General features: G+C 39.2%; 1 protein-coding gene across 10 annotated transcripts in view; it reads right to left on the bottom strand.

Annotated features, from left to right (window-relative positions):
- Positions 1–17,738, bottom strand: part of USP32 (ubiquitin specific peptidase 32) — a 214,028-nt gene that overhangs the window by 118,879 nt on the left and 77,411 nt on the right. For all 10 annotated transcript variants that reach the window (XM_034942618.3, XM_055101663.2, XM_034942617.3 and 7 more), the window contains one exon: positions 5,200–5,305. In XM_034942618.3, coding sequence (XP_034798509.1) covers positions 5,200–5,305 — 106 coding nt within the window. The remainder of the gene's footprint in view (positions 1–5,199; positions 5,306–17,738) is intronic.

The raw sequence follows: 17,738 nt of genomic DNA on the forward strand, positions 1-17,738 counted from the left end.
AGCCATGTGTAAGAAAGGCAGGGATTAGAACGATATAGGTGCAGGCCAAGGAACCCCAAGGATTGTCAGTCATCCTAGAAGCAAGAGAGAAGAAAGAATTTTCCCCTACAGGTTTCAGAGAAAGCATGGCCCTGCTGACACTTTGATTTTGGACTTCCAGCCTTCAGAACTATGAGACGGTAAATATCTGTTGTTCTAAGCTACCCAGTTTGTGGTGCTTTGTTATGGCAGCCCTAGAAAACTAATACAATCACATTTTAAAAAATGAAGAAACTTAAAAAATATATGTTTGTGACTTAAAAAATTGTTACCAGTTGTACCTCAGTATCTGTAGGGGATTAGTTACAGAACCCCCAAGGACACCAAAATCTGCAGGTGCTCAAGCCTCATATAAAATGGCATGGTATTTTGTACATGAAAACTAAAAAAGAAAATCCTAAGCACCCCAACCAACTGAACAGACTCCCTCTCTTGGCCAAGGGGACCCCAGAAAATCCTTAAAAACAGATACTGGTCATGAGGGGATGGGCAGTCAGACACATCTCATTATATCCAATCCCTTTTGCAGTTTAGAGATGCAACAACTAACCAGCATTAAAAATAAAGATCAGAAGACTGCCAGACTCTGTGGCAGAAAAATCCCAAATTGTAAACAAAACCTAAGCTATGCCAGGCAAGGCATTAAGTCATGTACCCCTACACTTAAAGAATAAACTGCCAGGTATGGTGGCTCATATTGGTAATCCCAGCACCTTGGGATGCCAAGACGAGAGAATCATTTGAGGCCAGGAGTTCGAGACCAGCCTGGGCAACATAGCGAGACCCCTATCTCTACAAAAAATTTAAAAATTAGCTGGGCATTGCGGTACGTGCCTCTAGTCCCAGCTACTCAGAAGGCTGAAACAGGAGGATCACTTGAGCCCAGGAGTTCAAGGCTGCAGTGAGCTATCTTGCCACTGTACTGCAGACTGGGAGACAGAATAAAACCCTGTCTCAATCAATCAATAAACTATGTTCTAACTGCTACAATGTTTTTCCTTTTCTTTTTTTTTTTTTCTTTTTGAGACAGAGTCTTGCCCTGTCGCCCAGGTTGGAGTGCAGTGGTGCAATCTCGGCTCACTGCAACCTCCACCTCCTGGATTCAAGCAATTCTCCTGTCTCAGCCTCCCTAGTAGCTGGGATTACAGTCACACGCCCAGCTAATTTTTGTATTTTTAGTAGAGACGGGGTTTCACCATATTAGTCAGGCTGGTCTCAAACTCCTGACCTCAGGTGATCCACATGCCTCAGCCTCCCAAAGTGCTGGGATTACAGGTGTGAGCCATCACAACCCACCTCAAAATATCATGGCATGAGCCACCGTGCCTGGCCATTTTTCTTTTTCTCTAGCAGTTATTGAATAAGCACTGGCCTTGAGATAAGCAATATTGAAACAGTTGCAGCTCATTCACCACCAAATGCTAACCTACTGATTCCTGTTCCACAAGCCATAACTACAGCTTTGACTGGACAAGAGAGCTATTTCAGTAGCTATCAACAAGTTAGTGGTCTCCTGATAAGAAGACCACTGACCATGGACTGGTTCTGGCTGGTTTACAGAGGCTGCTCACTTGACTGCCTTGCTGTCCTTGTTTCACCTTTTGACTTATAGGGCCTAACTGTAATGCATTTAAATATTAAGTCCCCACCCCAAAGTAAACATCGGGCCTAACTGTAATGCATTTAAATATTAAGTTTCCACCCCAAAGTAAACATGGGACACATATAACAGTACGCATGTGTCAGGAACCACTTCATGAATATTCATGGCCCCTCCGATAAGCTGTTGAATATGTACAACTGGCCAACCTCTTCAGCATAAGTCTCTGTTCTATTCTCCCTTGCACAGTACCTGTTTGGGGTATCTGCTGGAGGCTATGTTTCTCAGCCTGTCAAAATGGCCAACTTGCAGGCTATAACCCTTTATAAGAAATAAAGTTTCTTTTCCAAATTTATAGATATCATAATTTTTTTCAGTTGACACATATAACCTATCCACATCCTCCCATATATTTTAAATCATCATTAGGTTATTTATAATACCTAAAACAATGTGAATACTATGTAAATAGTTGTTATAGTGTATTGTTTCTTATTTGTATTATTTTTATTGCTGTACTGTTACCTTAAGCTCCTGGCCTTAAAAAGATCCCCCTGCCTCAGCCTCCCAAATAACTAGGATTACAGGCATGACTGCCATACCTGTCCTGTATTTTTAATTATTGCTGCCTGGGGCCAATTTATATTTCTGCTGGTGAAGAAATGCTAATTTGCAAAAATCAAGATCACAATTATATTCCAATACATAAAACTGGGTTTATGGATACATTCATTATCTTGATTATGGTAATGGTTTACTGGGCATATACACGTGTCAAAACATATACAAATGTGTAACTAAGTATGCTAGCTCATGTTTGTAATCCTAGCACTTTGGAAGACAGAGGCAGAAGGATCAGTTGAGGCCAGGAGTTTGAGTCCAGCCTGGGCAACCTAGCAAGACCCTATCTCTACAAAAATAAAATAAAGAAAATAAATTAGCTAGGCATGGTGGCATGCACCTATAGTCCTAGCTACTTGGGAGGCTGAGGTAGGTGGATCACTTGAGCCCAGGAGTTAAGGGCTGCAGTGAACTATGTGCCACTGTGCCACTATATTCTAGCCTGGGCTACAGAGTAAGGCTATCTCCTCTGTCCCCTATCCCCTCCAAAAACAAAAACAAAACCACGTATCAAAATATATACTTTATATATGTGCATATTATTGTATGACAATTATACCTCAATAAAACTTTTCTTAAAAATGATCTCTTTGTCCATTTTGTGCTGCTATAATAAAATACCACAGATCTAGCAACTTATTATAATGAACAGAGATTTATTTCTTACAATTCGGGAGGCTAAGAAGTCCAAGGTCAAGGCACCTGCATCCGGCAAAAGGACCTTCTTGCTCTTCCATCATCCCATAGCGGAAAGCAGAAGAGCAAGAGAACACATGCAAGAGGGAGAGAGAAGGAGGCTGAATTCTTCCTTTATAAGGATGCCACTCCTGTGATAAGAAGCTCACTCCTGAGATAACAGCATTCATTCATTCATGGGTGTGGACCCCTCATGATCTAATCATCTCTTAAAGGTCCCACCTCTCAACACTGTTGCACTGGGGATTAAGTTTCCACACATGAACTTTGGGTAACGTGTTCAAACCATAGCAAGAATTAAAAATAATGGTCTAGATTCAAGAATAGGAGGGGATTCTGAGAAATTTAGAAGCAGTCTCAGGGCAGTATCTTAGTCTGTTGAGGCTGCTGTAACAAAATACCATAAACTGGGTGCTTATAAATAACAGATTTATTTCTCACAGTTCTAGAGGCTGGGAAGTACACCATCAATTTGGTGTCTGGTGAAGGACCACTTCCTAGTTCATAGACAGCCACCTTCTCATTGTATCCTCACACAGGGGAAAATATAAAGGGTCTCTCTGGGGCCTCTTTTATTAGGGCACTTAATCCCACTCATAAGATACTTATGATTAACCCTCATGACCTAATCACCTCCCAAAGGCCCCATCCCCTAATACCATCACCTTGGTGGTTAGGATTTCAATATATGAATTTTGAGGGAGACACAAATATTCAGACCATAGTAGGCAGATTAGAAAAGGAAGAAGGAAGAGAGAAAGACCCAGCATATGGTGGTCAAGAATAAAAGCAAAGGAATTTTGGGAACAAAATGTTACATTCTGTGTAATATAAACAGCTTCCATACTTCCCCTGGGAAATCTTCAATAAAATATGCAGTGCTTATGAATGCTTTTGGTAAGGCAGATCTGTCTTTGGGGAGTTCAAAGAAAAGAATGAGGGGACAGAAGACCTTATAAATAATTAAATGAATGAACTTTTTAAAAGTAAATAAATCTATATCCCACGAAACACAGACGGACACTAAGCAACTAAGATTATCTTCCCTTTCACATTTAGCAGGGGAAATGGTGTCCTCTCATTATAGCATTTCCCTGATCAGCAGGATTTAAAGGTAATGAATAAGGTGCCACTCTTTTCTCTGCTTAGATAATTCACCTAATAAAATTAATTTCTGAAGTTAAAAGTAAAACATTAAAAAAATTAAACCTTTTACAAATAACATATATAAAATGTTATCAGGTAAGTAAACTTTGGTTTTGTTTGTGAAACAAATAGACTACTATGACTATGTCATCAGAATTTTAAAAAATAAGTTATATTGAGACATAATTCACATCCCATAAAATTCACCCTTTTAAAGTAAACATTTCAGTGATTTTTAAAGTATATTTATAAGGTTGTGCAACTGTCACTCCTATGTAATTCCAGAACATTTTCGCCAACCCAAAAGGAAACCCTGTACCCTTTAGCAGTTGTTCTCCATTTCCCTCTCACCTGATACCTCTAGCAACCACTAATCTACCATTTTCTGCCACTGTAGATTTGCCTAATCTTGAAATTTCATACAAATGGAATCATAATATATGGCCTATTGGGACTGACATCTATCACTAAGCAAAATGTTTTCAAGTTCATCCATACAGTAGCATGAATCAGTACTTTATTCCTTTTTATACCAGAGTAATTTTCCAGCATGTGGATATATCATGTTTTGTTTATCCATTTACCAGCTGGTGGACATTAGGGTTGTTTCCATTTTCTATTATGAACAATGATGCTATGACTATTTCTGTACAAGTTTTTGTGTGTGTGTGTGTGTGGTAAACATATGTATTAAATTTTCTTGGGTACAAACTTAGGAGTGGAATTGCTGGGACACACAGTAACAACGTTTAACAATTTGAGGAGCCACCAGGCTGGTTTCCAAAGTTGCTGCACTACTTTATACTCCCATCAGCAATGTATGATGTGGGTTACAATTTTTCCACATCTTCCTCAACACTTATTATCAGGCTTTTTACTTTTAGCCACTCTAGTAGGTGTGAAGTAGTATCTCACTGTAGTTTTAATTTATATTTCTCTAATGATTAATTATGTTGCACATTTTTTAGGTGTTTATTTACCACTTGTATATGTTCTTTGGGAAAATGTCAATTCAAATCCTCTACCTGTCATCAGAATTTTGAGATAAATTATTCTGCACATAGATGAATTATTTTTGAGATAATAAAAGTACTTACATTTTGCTTTCTCTTCATCTTTGCCTCTTGTAAGGAGGACAAGTCCAACTATTAAATTATTGAAGTGCAGCCCTTTGGATGTTCCACCAAAAGAACAGTAAATCACCTGGAAAAAGATGATAAAGCCAACCTTAGGAGGCATTTCAGTTGTTGAGGAATCTGAGGCAGCTATCGTCTTTAACAAATTTTATCTCCACCTCCAGAACAGGCCCTGGTAAATTTTAGTGAAATCATGTTAAGTTTCTCCCTCTTCTTCCTCTTTTGGACCTTATTATTGCACTCAGCCAAGAATAGACTGTGTCTACTGTAAAATACGTACAGATGGTCCTCAGCTTGATTTTTCAACTTTACAATGGTGTGAAAGTGATACACATTCAGTAGAAACCATACAGTACTCCATAAATTACATGAGATATTTAACACTTTATTATAAAATCTGATTTGCACTAGATGATTTTGCCCAACTGAAGGCTAATGTAAGTGTTCTGAGCACATATATATAAATATTTTGTTTATTTATTTATTTATTTGAGATGGAGTTTTGCTCCTGTCGCCCAGGCTGGAGTGCAATGGCGTCATCTTGGCTCACTGCAACCTCCACCTCCCAGTTCAAGCAATTCTCCTGCCTCAGTCTCCCAAGTAGCTGGGATTACAGGCCACTTGGGATTACATGTGCCACCATGTCAGGCTAACTTTGTATTTTTAGTAGAGATGGCATTTCACCATGTTGGCCAGGCTGGTCTCGAACTCCTGGCCTCAAATGATCTCCCCACCTTGGCCTCCCAAAGTGCTGGGATTATAGGCATGAGCCACCGCGCCTGGCCTGAGCACATTTAAAACAGTCTAGGCTAAGCTCTGATGTTTGGTAGGTTAGGTGTATGAAATGCCTTTTCAACTCACAATATTCCCAACTTACAATGGGTTTATCGGGCTGTAATCCCAGGGTAAGTAGAGGAGTATCTGCATATTACAGACCCACACAACTGAATTATTTATTCTTTCTCTTGGGAGTCCTTATCAAGGTCCAAGAGTACAAAGGTCCTCCAATAGCCACAATAATGTGATAAGAATTTTGTGCAATTACACAACTTCCTTCAAACCTGGGAAAACTTACGCACATTACTTTGATTGGAAAAAAAGATACTCTCTAACTGAATGTTCAGAAATTCAAAGAGACTCAAAAAAATATTTTTTAATACTCTCAGAAATAAGTATTATAGTAATCAGAAATAAAGAAGAAAAACTATGCATAGGAAAGGGACAACAGAAATGACAATAAATTCATTCATTCAACAGTTCTTTGTTGAGTGCCTACTATCTGCCAGGCAAAGTTTTTGTCAATAAAAATGCATGATTAAACAATAATTCAAGAAGTTAGTCAATATGAAAACTGAAAATATATATTAGTCACCAAATTATATTTATAAATATATTTAATAACACCTGACAACTGATGTCAAAAACTATCTATCTCTAGTGCCAGTGATAACTCAACCCAGCAAAAACTAGCCAAAGGAAATAGCTACAGAACATTAAAAGTATTTTTTAAAAAACCAAATAAACAGAACTAATACACTTTGTAAAATAACTATTTTTAGTTGCCCCATCTCCCACTCCCAACTAGAAGAAAATAACAGGGAAAAACAAAAACAAAAACACCTTTATCCCTGGGGAAGGGCAGGAAAACATAATGGCCCCAGACCTTACAGATCCCCTATCACTGGGAAGAAGGAAGATCAATGTAAAAGTGTCACCCCTAATATCCAGGGACACAGCACCTGCCTAAAACTGGGACAGAAATAGGACTACAGAGAATGTCTTTGAAGTGTGATAACAAATAGAAGGTAACATCAAAAGTTGAAGGTAGAGCAAACATTAGAAAAAACCTCTAAGAAAGAGCCCTAACCCCTAAAAAAAAAAAAGTAACCCTAGAATGGAAATTGAAGCCTGTATAGCACTGAGGGTAACCATAGCAACAAGACCAAAATTAAGCTAAACTATAGACTATATTGACTCAACTTCCCAAGCTGAAGGAAGATACTACTTGGCTCAGTCTCTTCTGTCCTATATGAAGCACTTATGTTTCAACCATAAATTTTAAGTCACAGAAAGAAGGAAAAACCCAATATATTGTCAGAGATGAAGGAAAAATATGCTAATGGAGTTTGAGGAATGCTTTGGAATGGCTCAAGAATAAACTCAACAGAGTTGCATAAGAGATTATCCAAAACGAAACAAAAGGGGGAAAATGTGAGGAGAGCGGGCAGGGGAAGGTAGACAGAACAGAAAACCCAAGAGCTGTAAGATCATATCAATGATGTAACATTCAAGAAATCCTGATATCCTACAAAAAAAAGAGAATGGGGCAAAATAAATATCTGAGGAGATAAGGTTGGGGATTTTCAAAATGAATAGACACAAAACCACAGATATTAAGAAGTTCAGAGAACAAGCAGAATAGATCACACCTATAATCCCAAAAACCAACTAGACAAATCACATTGAAACTTCTCAAAACCAAAGATAAAAAGAAAATGTTTAAGGCAGCCAGAAGAAAAACAAAATTACATTTAAAAAAAACAAAAAATTATAGCTGGATTATCATCAAAAATTATGTAAGCCAGAAATCAATGGTGTGAAATATTGAAAGCACTAAAGGAAAAAAACTCAACCATAAGTTCTGTACCTGGTGAAAATATCTTTCAAAAAGAAAAGATATTTTGCTTCCCTTTTTTTTTTTTTTTTTTAACGGAAACAAAAACAGAGAAGTCATTACCAGCAAAAAGGGGTACAAGAAAGTACCTCAGGCTGGAGGAAATATGCCATTAGAGATACATGTACCTCCATAAAGAAATAAGAATACTGGAAATGGCATAAATGAAGGTAAATATAAAAGCATTTTTCTTATTTTTAATCACTGTGAAAGATTAACTAGCAGTCTACATCAGTAAGAGAAGAAATGTAAAGTGTCTATATAATATGTAAAAGTAAAACACGTAACAATAGCACAGAGGATGGGAGAAAGGAATTGGAAGTATACTGTTGTATAGTACACATAAATGTTGTCTCTACACCATTAAATGGTTTCTTATACCAATTCACATGTGGTATATCTCATCTTTAAACTGCCAGTCACCAGGAAATTACGTGACCTTAGTACTCTAGTGTTTAAGCCTAACATTGACCTCATTAATAAACTCTTATTTTTATAATAAAAGCAATAGCTAATATTTAAATGCTTGTTATGTGGCATTTTACTACTGTAAGTTATTTACCAGTATTAAGCCTTTAGATGACTCCACAAGGAATACTGGTATCCTCATTTTAGGGCTGGGGGAAACCAGAGCCCAAAGAGATTAAGTAACTTGTCCAAAGTCATACATCAATGAAGCAGCAGAGTCAGAATTTTAACCTAGGAAAGACAGGCTTCTGAAACAGAATTTTTAACCAACTTTTAGTTCTATAGTACAATTAATATGTTAGTCTGTTTTGCATTGCTATAAAGGAATACCTGAGGCTGGGTAATTTTTATAAAGAAAAGAGGTTTTTTTGGCTCACGGTTCTGCAGCCTGTATAAGCATGGCACCAGCATCTGCTCAGCTTCTCATGAGGCCTCAGAAAGCTTTCACTTGTGACAGAAAGTGAAGGGGGAGCAGAGAACAAGCATGTCACATGGTGAGAGAGGAAGCATGAGAGAGAGGAGGAAGTACCAGGCTCCTTTAAACAACCAGCTCTTTCATGAACTAATAGAGTGACAGCGCACTTATTACTGTGGGGAAAGCACCCAGGCACTCCTGGGGATCTGCCCCCATGATCCAAACACCTCCCACGAGGCCCCACCTCCAACATTGGGGATCACATTTCAATATAAGATTTGAAGGGGACAAATATCCAAACTATATCAATTATATACATTCATTTCTAGTTAATTTGTCTAGAATTATATGAAAGACATCATCAGCAAGACATATATCATTTTGGTGAAATCTCCTGAAGATTAAACAAAGAAATTTCAAATGGTAACAAATTCAATTTATAAACACTGAGTTTTTGGCATCCCTTTCCATTCACTGTATCTTGATAATCCAGTCTCTTCACTTTTGACAATTTCACTGACTTTAATACAAAGAGTAAAGCAGTGAGGGTAAACTTAAGGAAGAAATTTTGAGTAAGGTATGACTTTCAGTTTTGCAAGTACTTGTAAAATGTAACAGATTTTGTATGGAATAAATTTGTTTGGAATATACTGCTACCTCCCTATCGCTCCCAAAATACAAGTACAGCAATAACCTTCTAGAATCACCCAGTTCATTTGACAAATGATTAAGAGGAAGCCCCCAAAAATCACCATTTCCTAAGTTCTAGGATGTACATATTTTCCGCCTTTAATCAATGTTTCAGAAAGCAGTATGCATCTAACACCTCTAATGTCTAAGTACCCTTTTTTCACTCAAAAAGAAAAAAAAGGAAAAAAAAGAACAACTATTTAAATGGTCACCTTATAATAGGCAGTCCTTTAACATTTAGGGAATATTAAGTGCCACACTCATTACTAATTAGCTTTCATTTTCGGATTTAGAAGACGGAGTGTGAATAGGATAGCAAGGATGCTGGCAGTCCAGGGTGGTCTTGATGTCATTTTTTGAAAAGCACTTAATAAAGGTAAAGTGTTATTTATATAATTTGTTGCAAGACTTTTGTTTTAAAATCCCTATAATAATTTTCTGGCCAGGCGCAGTGGCTCATGCCTGTAATCCCAGCACTTTGGAAAGCCGAGGGGGGTGGATCATTTGAGGTCAGGAGTTCGAGAGCAGCCTGGCCAATGTGGTAAAACCTTGTCTCTACTAAAAATACAAAAATTAGCTGGGCGTTGTGGTGGGCACCTATAATCCCAGCTACTTGAGAGGCTGAGGCAGGAGAATCACTTGAACCCAGAAGGCAGAGGTTACAATGAGCCAAGATTGCACCACTGCACTCCAGCCTGGGCAACAGAGCAAGACTCCGTCTCGAAAGAAAAAAAAAAAAAATGTCTTTAGCTATTAAAAAAGGAAAGGCCAGAGCAATCAGGCAAGAGAAAGAAATAAAGGGTCTCCAAATTGGAAAGGAGGTCGTCAAATTAGCCTTGTTACCAGATAACATGACCTTATATTTACAAAAACCTAAAGATTCCACCAAAAAACTGTTAGAACTGATAAATTGAGGAAAGATTGCAGGATAGAAAATCAAAATACAAAAATCAATACAATTTATATACATCAACAGTAAACAATCTAAAAAAGAAATCCCAAGTGAGTAATCCAAGTTAAAATAGCTACAAAGAATATAAAATACCTAGGAATCAGTTTAGCCAGAGATGTGAAAGATCTATAAAAGGAAAACTATAAAACACTGATGAAAGAAATTGAAGAGGACACACACACAAAATGGAAAGATATTCTATGTTCATGGATTGGAATAATTAATTTTTTTTCCTTTCTTTTTTTTTTTTTTCTTTTGAGACAGTCTTGCTGTGTCACCCAGGCTGGAGTGCAGTGGCTCGATCTTGGCTCTCTGCAAACTCGACCTCCCAGGTTCAAGCAATTCTCCTGCTTCAGCATCCCGAGTAGCTGGGATTACAGGCACGCACCACAATACCCAGCTAATTTTTTGTATTTTTAGTAGAGATGGGGTTTCACTATGATGGCCAGGCTGGTCTTGAACTCCTGGCCTCAAGTGATCTGCCTGCCTTGGTCTCCCAAAGTGCTGGGATTACAGGCGTGAGCCACCACACCCAGCCAGAACTCATTTTGTTAAAATGACAATACTATCCACAGCAATTTACAAATTCGATGCAATCCCTATCAAAATATCAATGACATTCTTCATAGAGAAAGAAAAAGAGAATCCTAAAACATACATGGAACCTCAAAAGACCCCAAATAGCCAAAACAATCCTGAGCAAATAACAAAACTGGCAGCATCATACTACCTGACTTCAAACTTACTAAAAACCTATAGTAACCACAACAGCATGGTATTGATACAGGAGCAGGGCAGGGAAGTGCTGGGTAGAGAAAGGCAGGTGCCTGGCTAGGGCTCCACCCTCAGGCCTGTGCCCACAGACCTAGGTGAGGACAGGCACTCCTGCCTTGGTGCCCAAATGTTGCATTTTCCAAGACCACTCTGGCCTGCCACGCCCCCAAGGTGTGCCTATAAAAATCCCAAGACCCCAGCAAGCAGAGACATACAATTGGCTGGACGTTGAGAGGAACATATCAGCAGAAGAACGCACAAGTGGCTGGATGTCCAGAGGAACACATCAGTTGAAGAGCACACTGACAGGCACTGGCAGATGCCGGCAGGCCACTGACCTGCAGAACGATGTGGAGTTCGGGTGGGGCAGTCAGAGGAAAGTCCGGCCGCTGAGCGGCCCGACTCCAGGGGAAAACTGCCTTCCCAATCCCCTTCTGGCTCACCGTCCAGCTGCTGAGAGCTACTTCTACCATTCAGTAAAATCTTGCACTCATTCTCCAAGCCCACATGTGATCTGACTTTTCTGGTACATCAAGGCAAGAATCCGGGATACAGAAAACCCTTGCGATAATGCAGAGGGTCTAACTGAGCTGATAAATACAAGCCACCTAGAGACAGCAAAACTAAAAGAGCACACATTAACACAAACGCACTGGGGCTTCAGGAGCTGTAAACAGTCACCCCTAGATGCTGCCCCTGGTGTCAGAGACCCATAACCTGCCCATCTGTATGTTTCCCTAAAGGTATGAACAGCAGGGCACTGAAGAAGGGAGCCACACCCCCATCACACACCCTGTGAGGGGGACAAGGGAACCTTTCCAGTATCAATACTGGCATAAAAGCAGACACACAGACCAATGGACGACAGAGAACCCAGATATAAATCCAAAAATTTACAATCCACTCATCTTCACGAAAAAGCACAAAGAAAATACAATGCGGGAAAGAACAGTCTTTTCAATAAATGGTGCTGAGAAAACTGGATAACTATACGCAGAAAAATAAAACTAGGCTGGATGCGGTGGCTCATGTCTGGAATCCCAGCACTTTGGGAGGCTGAGGCAAGTGGATCACTTGAGGTCAGGAGTTCAAGACCAGCCTGGCCAACATGGCAAAACCCTGTCTCTACTAAAAGTACAAAAATTAGCTGAGCGTGGTGGCGCATGCCTGTAATCCCAGCTACTCAGGAGGCTGAGACAGGAGAATTGCTCTAAACCCAGGAGGCGGAGGTCGCAGTGAGCCGAGACCGTGCCACTGCACTCTAGCCTGGTGACAGAGCAAGACTCTGTCTCAAAATAAAAAACAAGAAACTAGACTCCTCATCTTTCAGCATACACAAAAAATCAAATCAAAATGGACTGAAGACCTAAATCCAAACCCTGAAACTATGGAACTACTAGAAAAAAACATTGGGGGAAATGCTCCAGGAGATTGTTCTGGGGAAAAATTTTTTTGTGTAATACTTCAAAAGGGCAAATAACAAAAGCAAAAATAGACAAATGGGATTTGATCAAGCTAAAAACTTCTGCTCAGCAAAGGCAACAATCAATAAGAGACAACCTGTAGAATGGGAGAAAACATTTGCAAAATACCCATCTTACAAGGGATTAATAATCAGACTGTATAAGGAGCTCAAACAACTTACTAGCAAAAAAACAAAACAAAAACAAACCCACAAAAAATTACATTTTTAAATGGGGAAATTCCCAGCACTTTGGGAGGCTGAGACAGGCGGATAACTTGAGCTCAGGAGTTCGAGACCAGCCTGGGCAACATGGCAGAAACCCCTGTCTCTACAAAAAATACAAAAATTAGCTGGGTGTGGTGGCACGCACTTGTAATCACAGTTACTCGGGAGGCTGAGGTGGGAGAATCACCTGAGTCCGGGAGGCCGATGTTGCAGTGGGCCAAGACTGCACCACTGCTCTCCAGTGTGGGCAATGAAGTGAGACACTTTCTAAAAAAAAAAAGAAATGGGCAAACGATCTGAAATCTTCAAAAGAAGACATATAAATGACCAACAGGTACATGAAAAAATGTTCAGCATCACTAATCATCAGAGAAAGGCAAATCAAAACTATAATGAGTTAAAATCTCACCCATTATATCGAAAAGCAGGCAGACTGGGCACAGTGGCACATACCTGTAATCCCAGCACCTTCAGAGGCCAAGGCAGGTGGATCACAAGGTCAGGAGTTCAAGACCAGCCTGGGCAACATGGTGAAACTCCGCCTCTACTAAAAATATAAAAATCAGCCAGGCATGGTGGCATGTGCCTGTAATCCCAGCTAGTCGGAAGTCTGAGGCAGGAGAACTGTTTGAACCTGGGAGGTGGAGGTTGCAGTGAGCCGAGATTGTGCCACTGCACTCCAGCCTGGGTGACAGAGCAAGACTCCATCAAGGAAAAAAAAAAAAAAAAAGAAAGAAAAAGAAAAGAAAAGCAGGCAATAACAAATGCTGCTGAGGATGTGGAGAAAGGGAAACTCTTGTACATCGTTTGCAGGAATGTAAACTAGTACAGCCATTGTGTAAATTAGAACAGCTATGGCTGTTCCTCGAAAGACTAAAAATAGAATTACCATATGATCCAGCAAATTGCTACTGGGTATATATCCAAAAGAAAGGAAATCAATGTATCAAAAAGATACCTGTACTAATGTTTATTGCAGCACCATTCATAACAGTCGAAGTTTGGAATTAACCTAAGTGCCCATCAACAGATGAATGGATAAAGAAAATGTGGTATATACACACAATGGAACATTATTCAGCCAGAAAAAAGAGGCTGGGTGCGGTGGTTCACGCCTGTAATCCCAGCACTTTGGGAGGCCGAGGTGGGCAGATCATGAGGTGAAGAGATTAAGACCTTCCTGTCCAATGCGGCAAAACTCTGTCTCTACTAAAAATACAAAAATTAGCTGGGCGTGGTGGCACGCACCTGTAGTCCCAGCTACTTGGGAGGCTGAGGCAGGAGAATCACTTGAACCCGGGAGGCGGAGGTTGCAGTGAGCCAAGATCGACCCACTGCACTCCAGCCTGGGGACAAAGCAAGATTCCATCCAAAAAAAAAAGAAATGCTGTCATTTGCAGCAACATGTTAAGTGAAATAAATCAAGCAGGCCAGGCGTGGTGGTTCACGCCTGTAATCCTAGCACTTTGGGAGGCCAAGGCAAGAGGATCACTTGAGCTCAAGAGTTTGAAACCAACCTGGGCAACATGGTGAGACCTCATCACTACCAAAAAACAAAAATAAGCCAAGCACAGAGAGACAAATATCACATGTTCTTACTCATATGTAGGAGCTAAAAAAAGTAGATCTTATGAAGATGAGAGTAGATTGGTGGTTACCAGAGGATAGGAAGAGTAGTGGGGAGGAGGGGGGAATAAAGATAAGTTGATTAATGGGCCCAAATACACGGTTTGACAGAAGAAATAAAATGTAGTGTTAGTAAGGTGATTATAATAATCTAGTGTACATTTCAAAATAACTAGAAAAAATTAATTCAAATGTTTCTAGCATAAAGGACAAACATTTAAGGTAATGAATATTCCAAGTACACTGAGATTTTATATTTCCAAATTATGAATGGATTACATGTACCCCCCAAAAAATGTATCTATTATGCAACCCTAAAGGAAAAGAAAAACACTTTCTTAAACATTTTGTAGCCATGACTATCCAGTCAGAGACTTAATACACTGTTATACTAATATATAAGATTGATGTATGTGGTAATGATCTCACTAGCCTCCTTTCAGACAATGATGTCATCCCAGTAAATAATATGATTAGCTCTGAAGAGAGGGAAATCTGTCTGTATTGTCAAAGAAAAAGACTTATATTATAACATACCAAAAACCTACCTCTTGTCTAACAGTTAAGAGGTCAAAAAAGGGTAGATGTAGGCCGGGCACAGTGGCTCACGCCTGTAATCCCAACACTTTGGGAGGCCGAGGATGGTGGATCACCTGAGATCAGAAGTTAGAAACCAGCCTGGCCAACATGGTGAAACCCTGTCTCTACTAAAAATACAAAAAAATTAGCCAGTTGTGGTGGCAGGCACTTGTAATCCCAGCTACTCAGGAGGCTGAGGCAGAAGAATCCCTTAAACCCAGGAGGCGCACGTTGCAGTGAGCCGAGATTGCACCATTGTACTCCAGCCTGGGCAACAAGAGCGAAATTCCACCTCAAACAAAACAAAAAAAAACGGTAGATATGCGTAGGTCTCCAGAGTTTAGAAACAGTTGTAGCATGTTTCAACTGCTGCTTTCTGGTCCTGGTCATTCCACTGTCTAATGGATATAGGGTAAAGGGTTATCCCACAGTTCCTTAGGGGAAATAGTTAAGTGACAGATACTGTTTTATCATGGCTTTTAGAGTCAGAAAGGCCTGACATTGAAGCCAGGCTTTATTAATATACCAACTATGTGGTCTTAAGCAAATCACTTAACTTTCTGGGCCTTAGTTGCATTCCATGACACATATGTTGAAGCAATGTGCCAAGTCGCCTCATTCCAGGACCTATGCTGGAAAGCAGCCCCTGGGTGGGAAATACTATCTCAGGACAGAAGGCGGAAACCAGAGTTTGAAGTCACTTTGTTAACTAGTAAGAATTCAGCACTGATGAGCTCATAACTTTTGCTTGAAAATATTTTTGCAGAGTAAACTCTAGTACACCAATCTAACTGCTTAATTCATCAACAGAACCAAATTAATGTTTTCAAATTTTCATTTTATATAATTCTCATGAGGATCAATACTTTTCCATTTGTTGTTGTTGTTGTTGTTGTCGTTGTTGTTGAGACAGGGTCTCATTCTATTGCCCAGGCTGTAGTGCAGTGGCATAACCACAGCTCATCGCAGCCTTGACCTCCCAGGCTCAAGTGATCCTCCCAAGAGTCCTTGGGAGTCTGAGGACTCCCAAGTAGCTGAGAGCACAGGAACATGCCATCACACCTTGCTAATTTTTTCATTTTTTTGTAAAGATGGGATCTTACTGTGTTGCCCAGGCTAAAAAATTTATCCTGACTGACACAGAGTTAAAAAGGAAAGTATACATAAGTTAAAAAGGCAAAAAATATATACCTTTCCAAAGAACTTGATGTCACCAACCTACATGCTTAAAAGCCATCTTTAGGTAATGACAAAGATGAAACATGAATTCACAAAATAAGTCATGCTGTATGTTGGTGAGCTTCGAAGAATAACTCAAACACAACATAAGGCCCATGGTATATGAATACATTAAGTACTCATTTGCATAAAACATACTTACTACTGATAAAATTTCAAATGTTAACATTTAATGCAAGCTCTGTGGCTGGGCACGGTGGCTTATGCCTGTAATCCCAGATCCCAGCACTTTGGGAGGCTAAGCTGGGTGGATCACCTGAGGTCAGGAGTTTGAAACCAGCCTGGCCAACATGGTGAAACCTCGTCTCTACTAAAAATACAAAAATTAGCCAGTCATGGTGGCAGGCACCTGTAATCCCAGCTACTCGGGAAGCTGAGTAAGGAGAATCGCTTGAACCTGGGAGGCAGAGGTTGCAGTGAGCCAAGATCGCACCACTGCATTCCAGCCTGGGTGACAGAGTGAGACTCTGTCTCAAAAAATAAAATAAAGTAAGATTTAAAAAATGCAAGCTCTGTTCCTATATGTGTGTGTTTTGAAAAACTTTTCCTTCTAAAACTAAAAATTATGTGTGTTCACATTACTGTTTCTTTAGTGCAGAGTCCAATAGAACAAAATGTTTCTTTTCTTCAAATGTGTTTCATAATACTAACCATGTCTTTCCTGGAAGTAAATATCATAAGGTAGAGTCATGCTTAGCTCCAAAAAAAATAAAGGGCCCCTTGAAATTCTGAATAAATAACAACATACAAATGCAAAGTATAAATTCCTGAAGTCTAAGCAAAGAACATATACTGAGGAAACAACTACCAGGGATTAGAAAGCGGAATAGTACCCAAAGCTCACATTGAGTTTATCAGTCAAGCAGAAGAGACACCTCATTGAACATCCAGAGCATTGAGGAGAGACCCCAAGAGTTAATCCTTAGTATTAGAGGTAAACCATACTTATACTAAAGTCTATTCAAGACTCACCATTACAAAGCTTTAACACAGGATTAAAGAGGATTAGCTAATCTGTGATTAAGTGTGTGCTAGAATAAAATCCAACATTTTAAAAATAAAGACAACAAATTCAGGTACTTATAACATAAGGTTTATAATGTTTACTAGATATCAAAAAGTTACTAGATACAAGAAACAGAAAATTGTAACCAATCACCAGAAAATTATGAGGCAAAAGAATGACAGAGATGATAAAAACTGGTATACAAGAAGTTTAAAACAGCTATTATAAATATGCTCAAGAATTTAAACAAAAATAAAAACATGGAAATAGAAACTATATTTTTAAAAGAAACATGAAACTTTAGAGTGAAAAATATAATATCTGAACTAAAAAGTTATTGTGTGGCTTTTTTTTTTTTTTTTTTTTTTTTTTTTTTTTTTTTTTTTT

Source organism: Pan paniscus, chromosome 19, assembly GCF_029289425.2.
Source record: "Pan paniscus chromosome 19, NHGRI_mPanPan1-v2.0_pri, whole genome shotgun sequence".
NCBI lineage: Eukaryota > Metazoa > Chordata > Mammalia > Primates > Hominidae > Pan > Pan paniscus.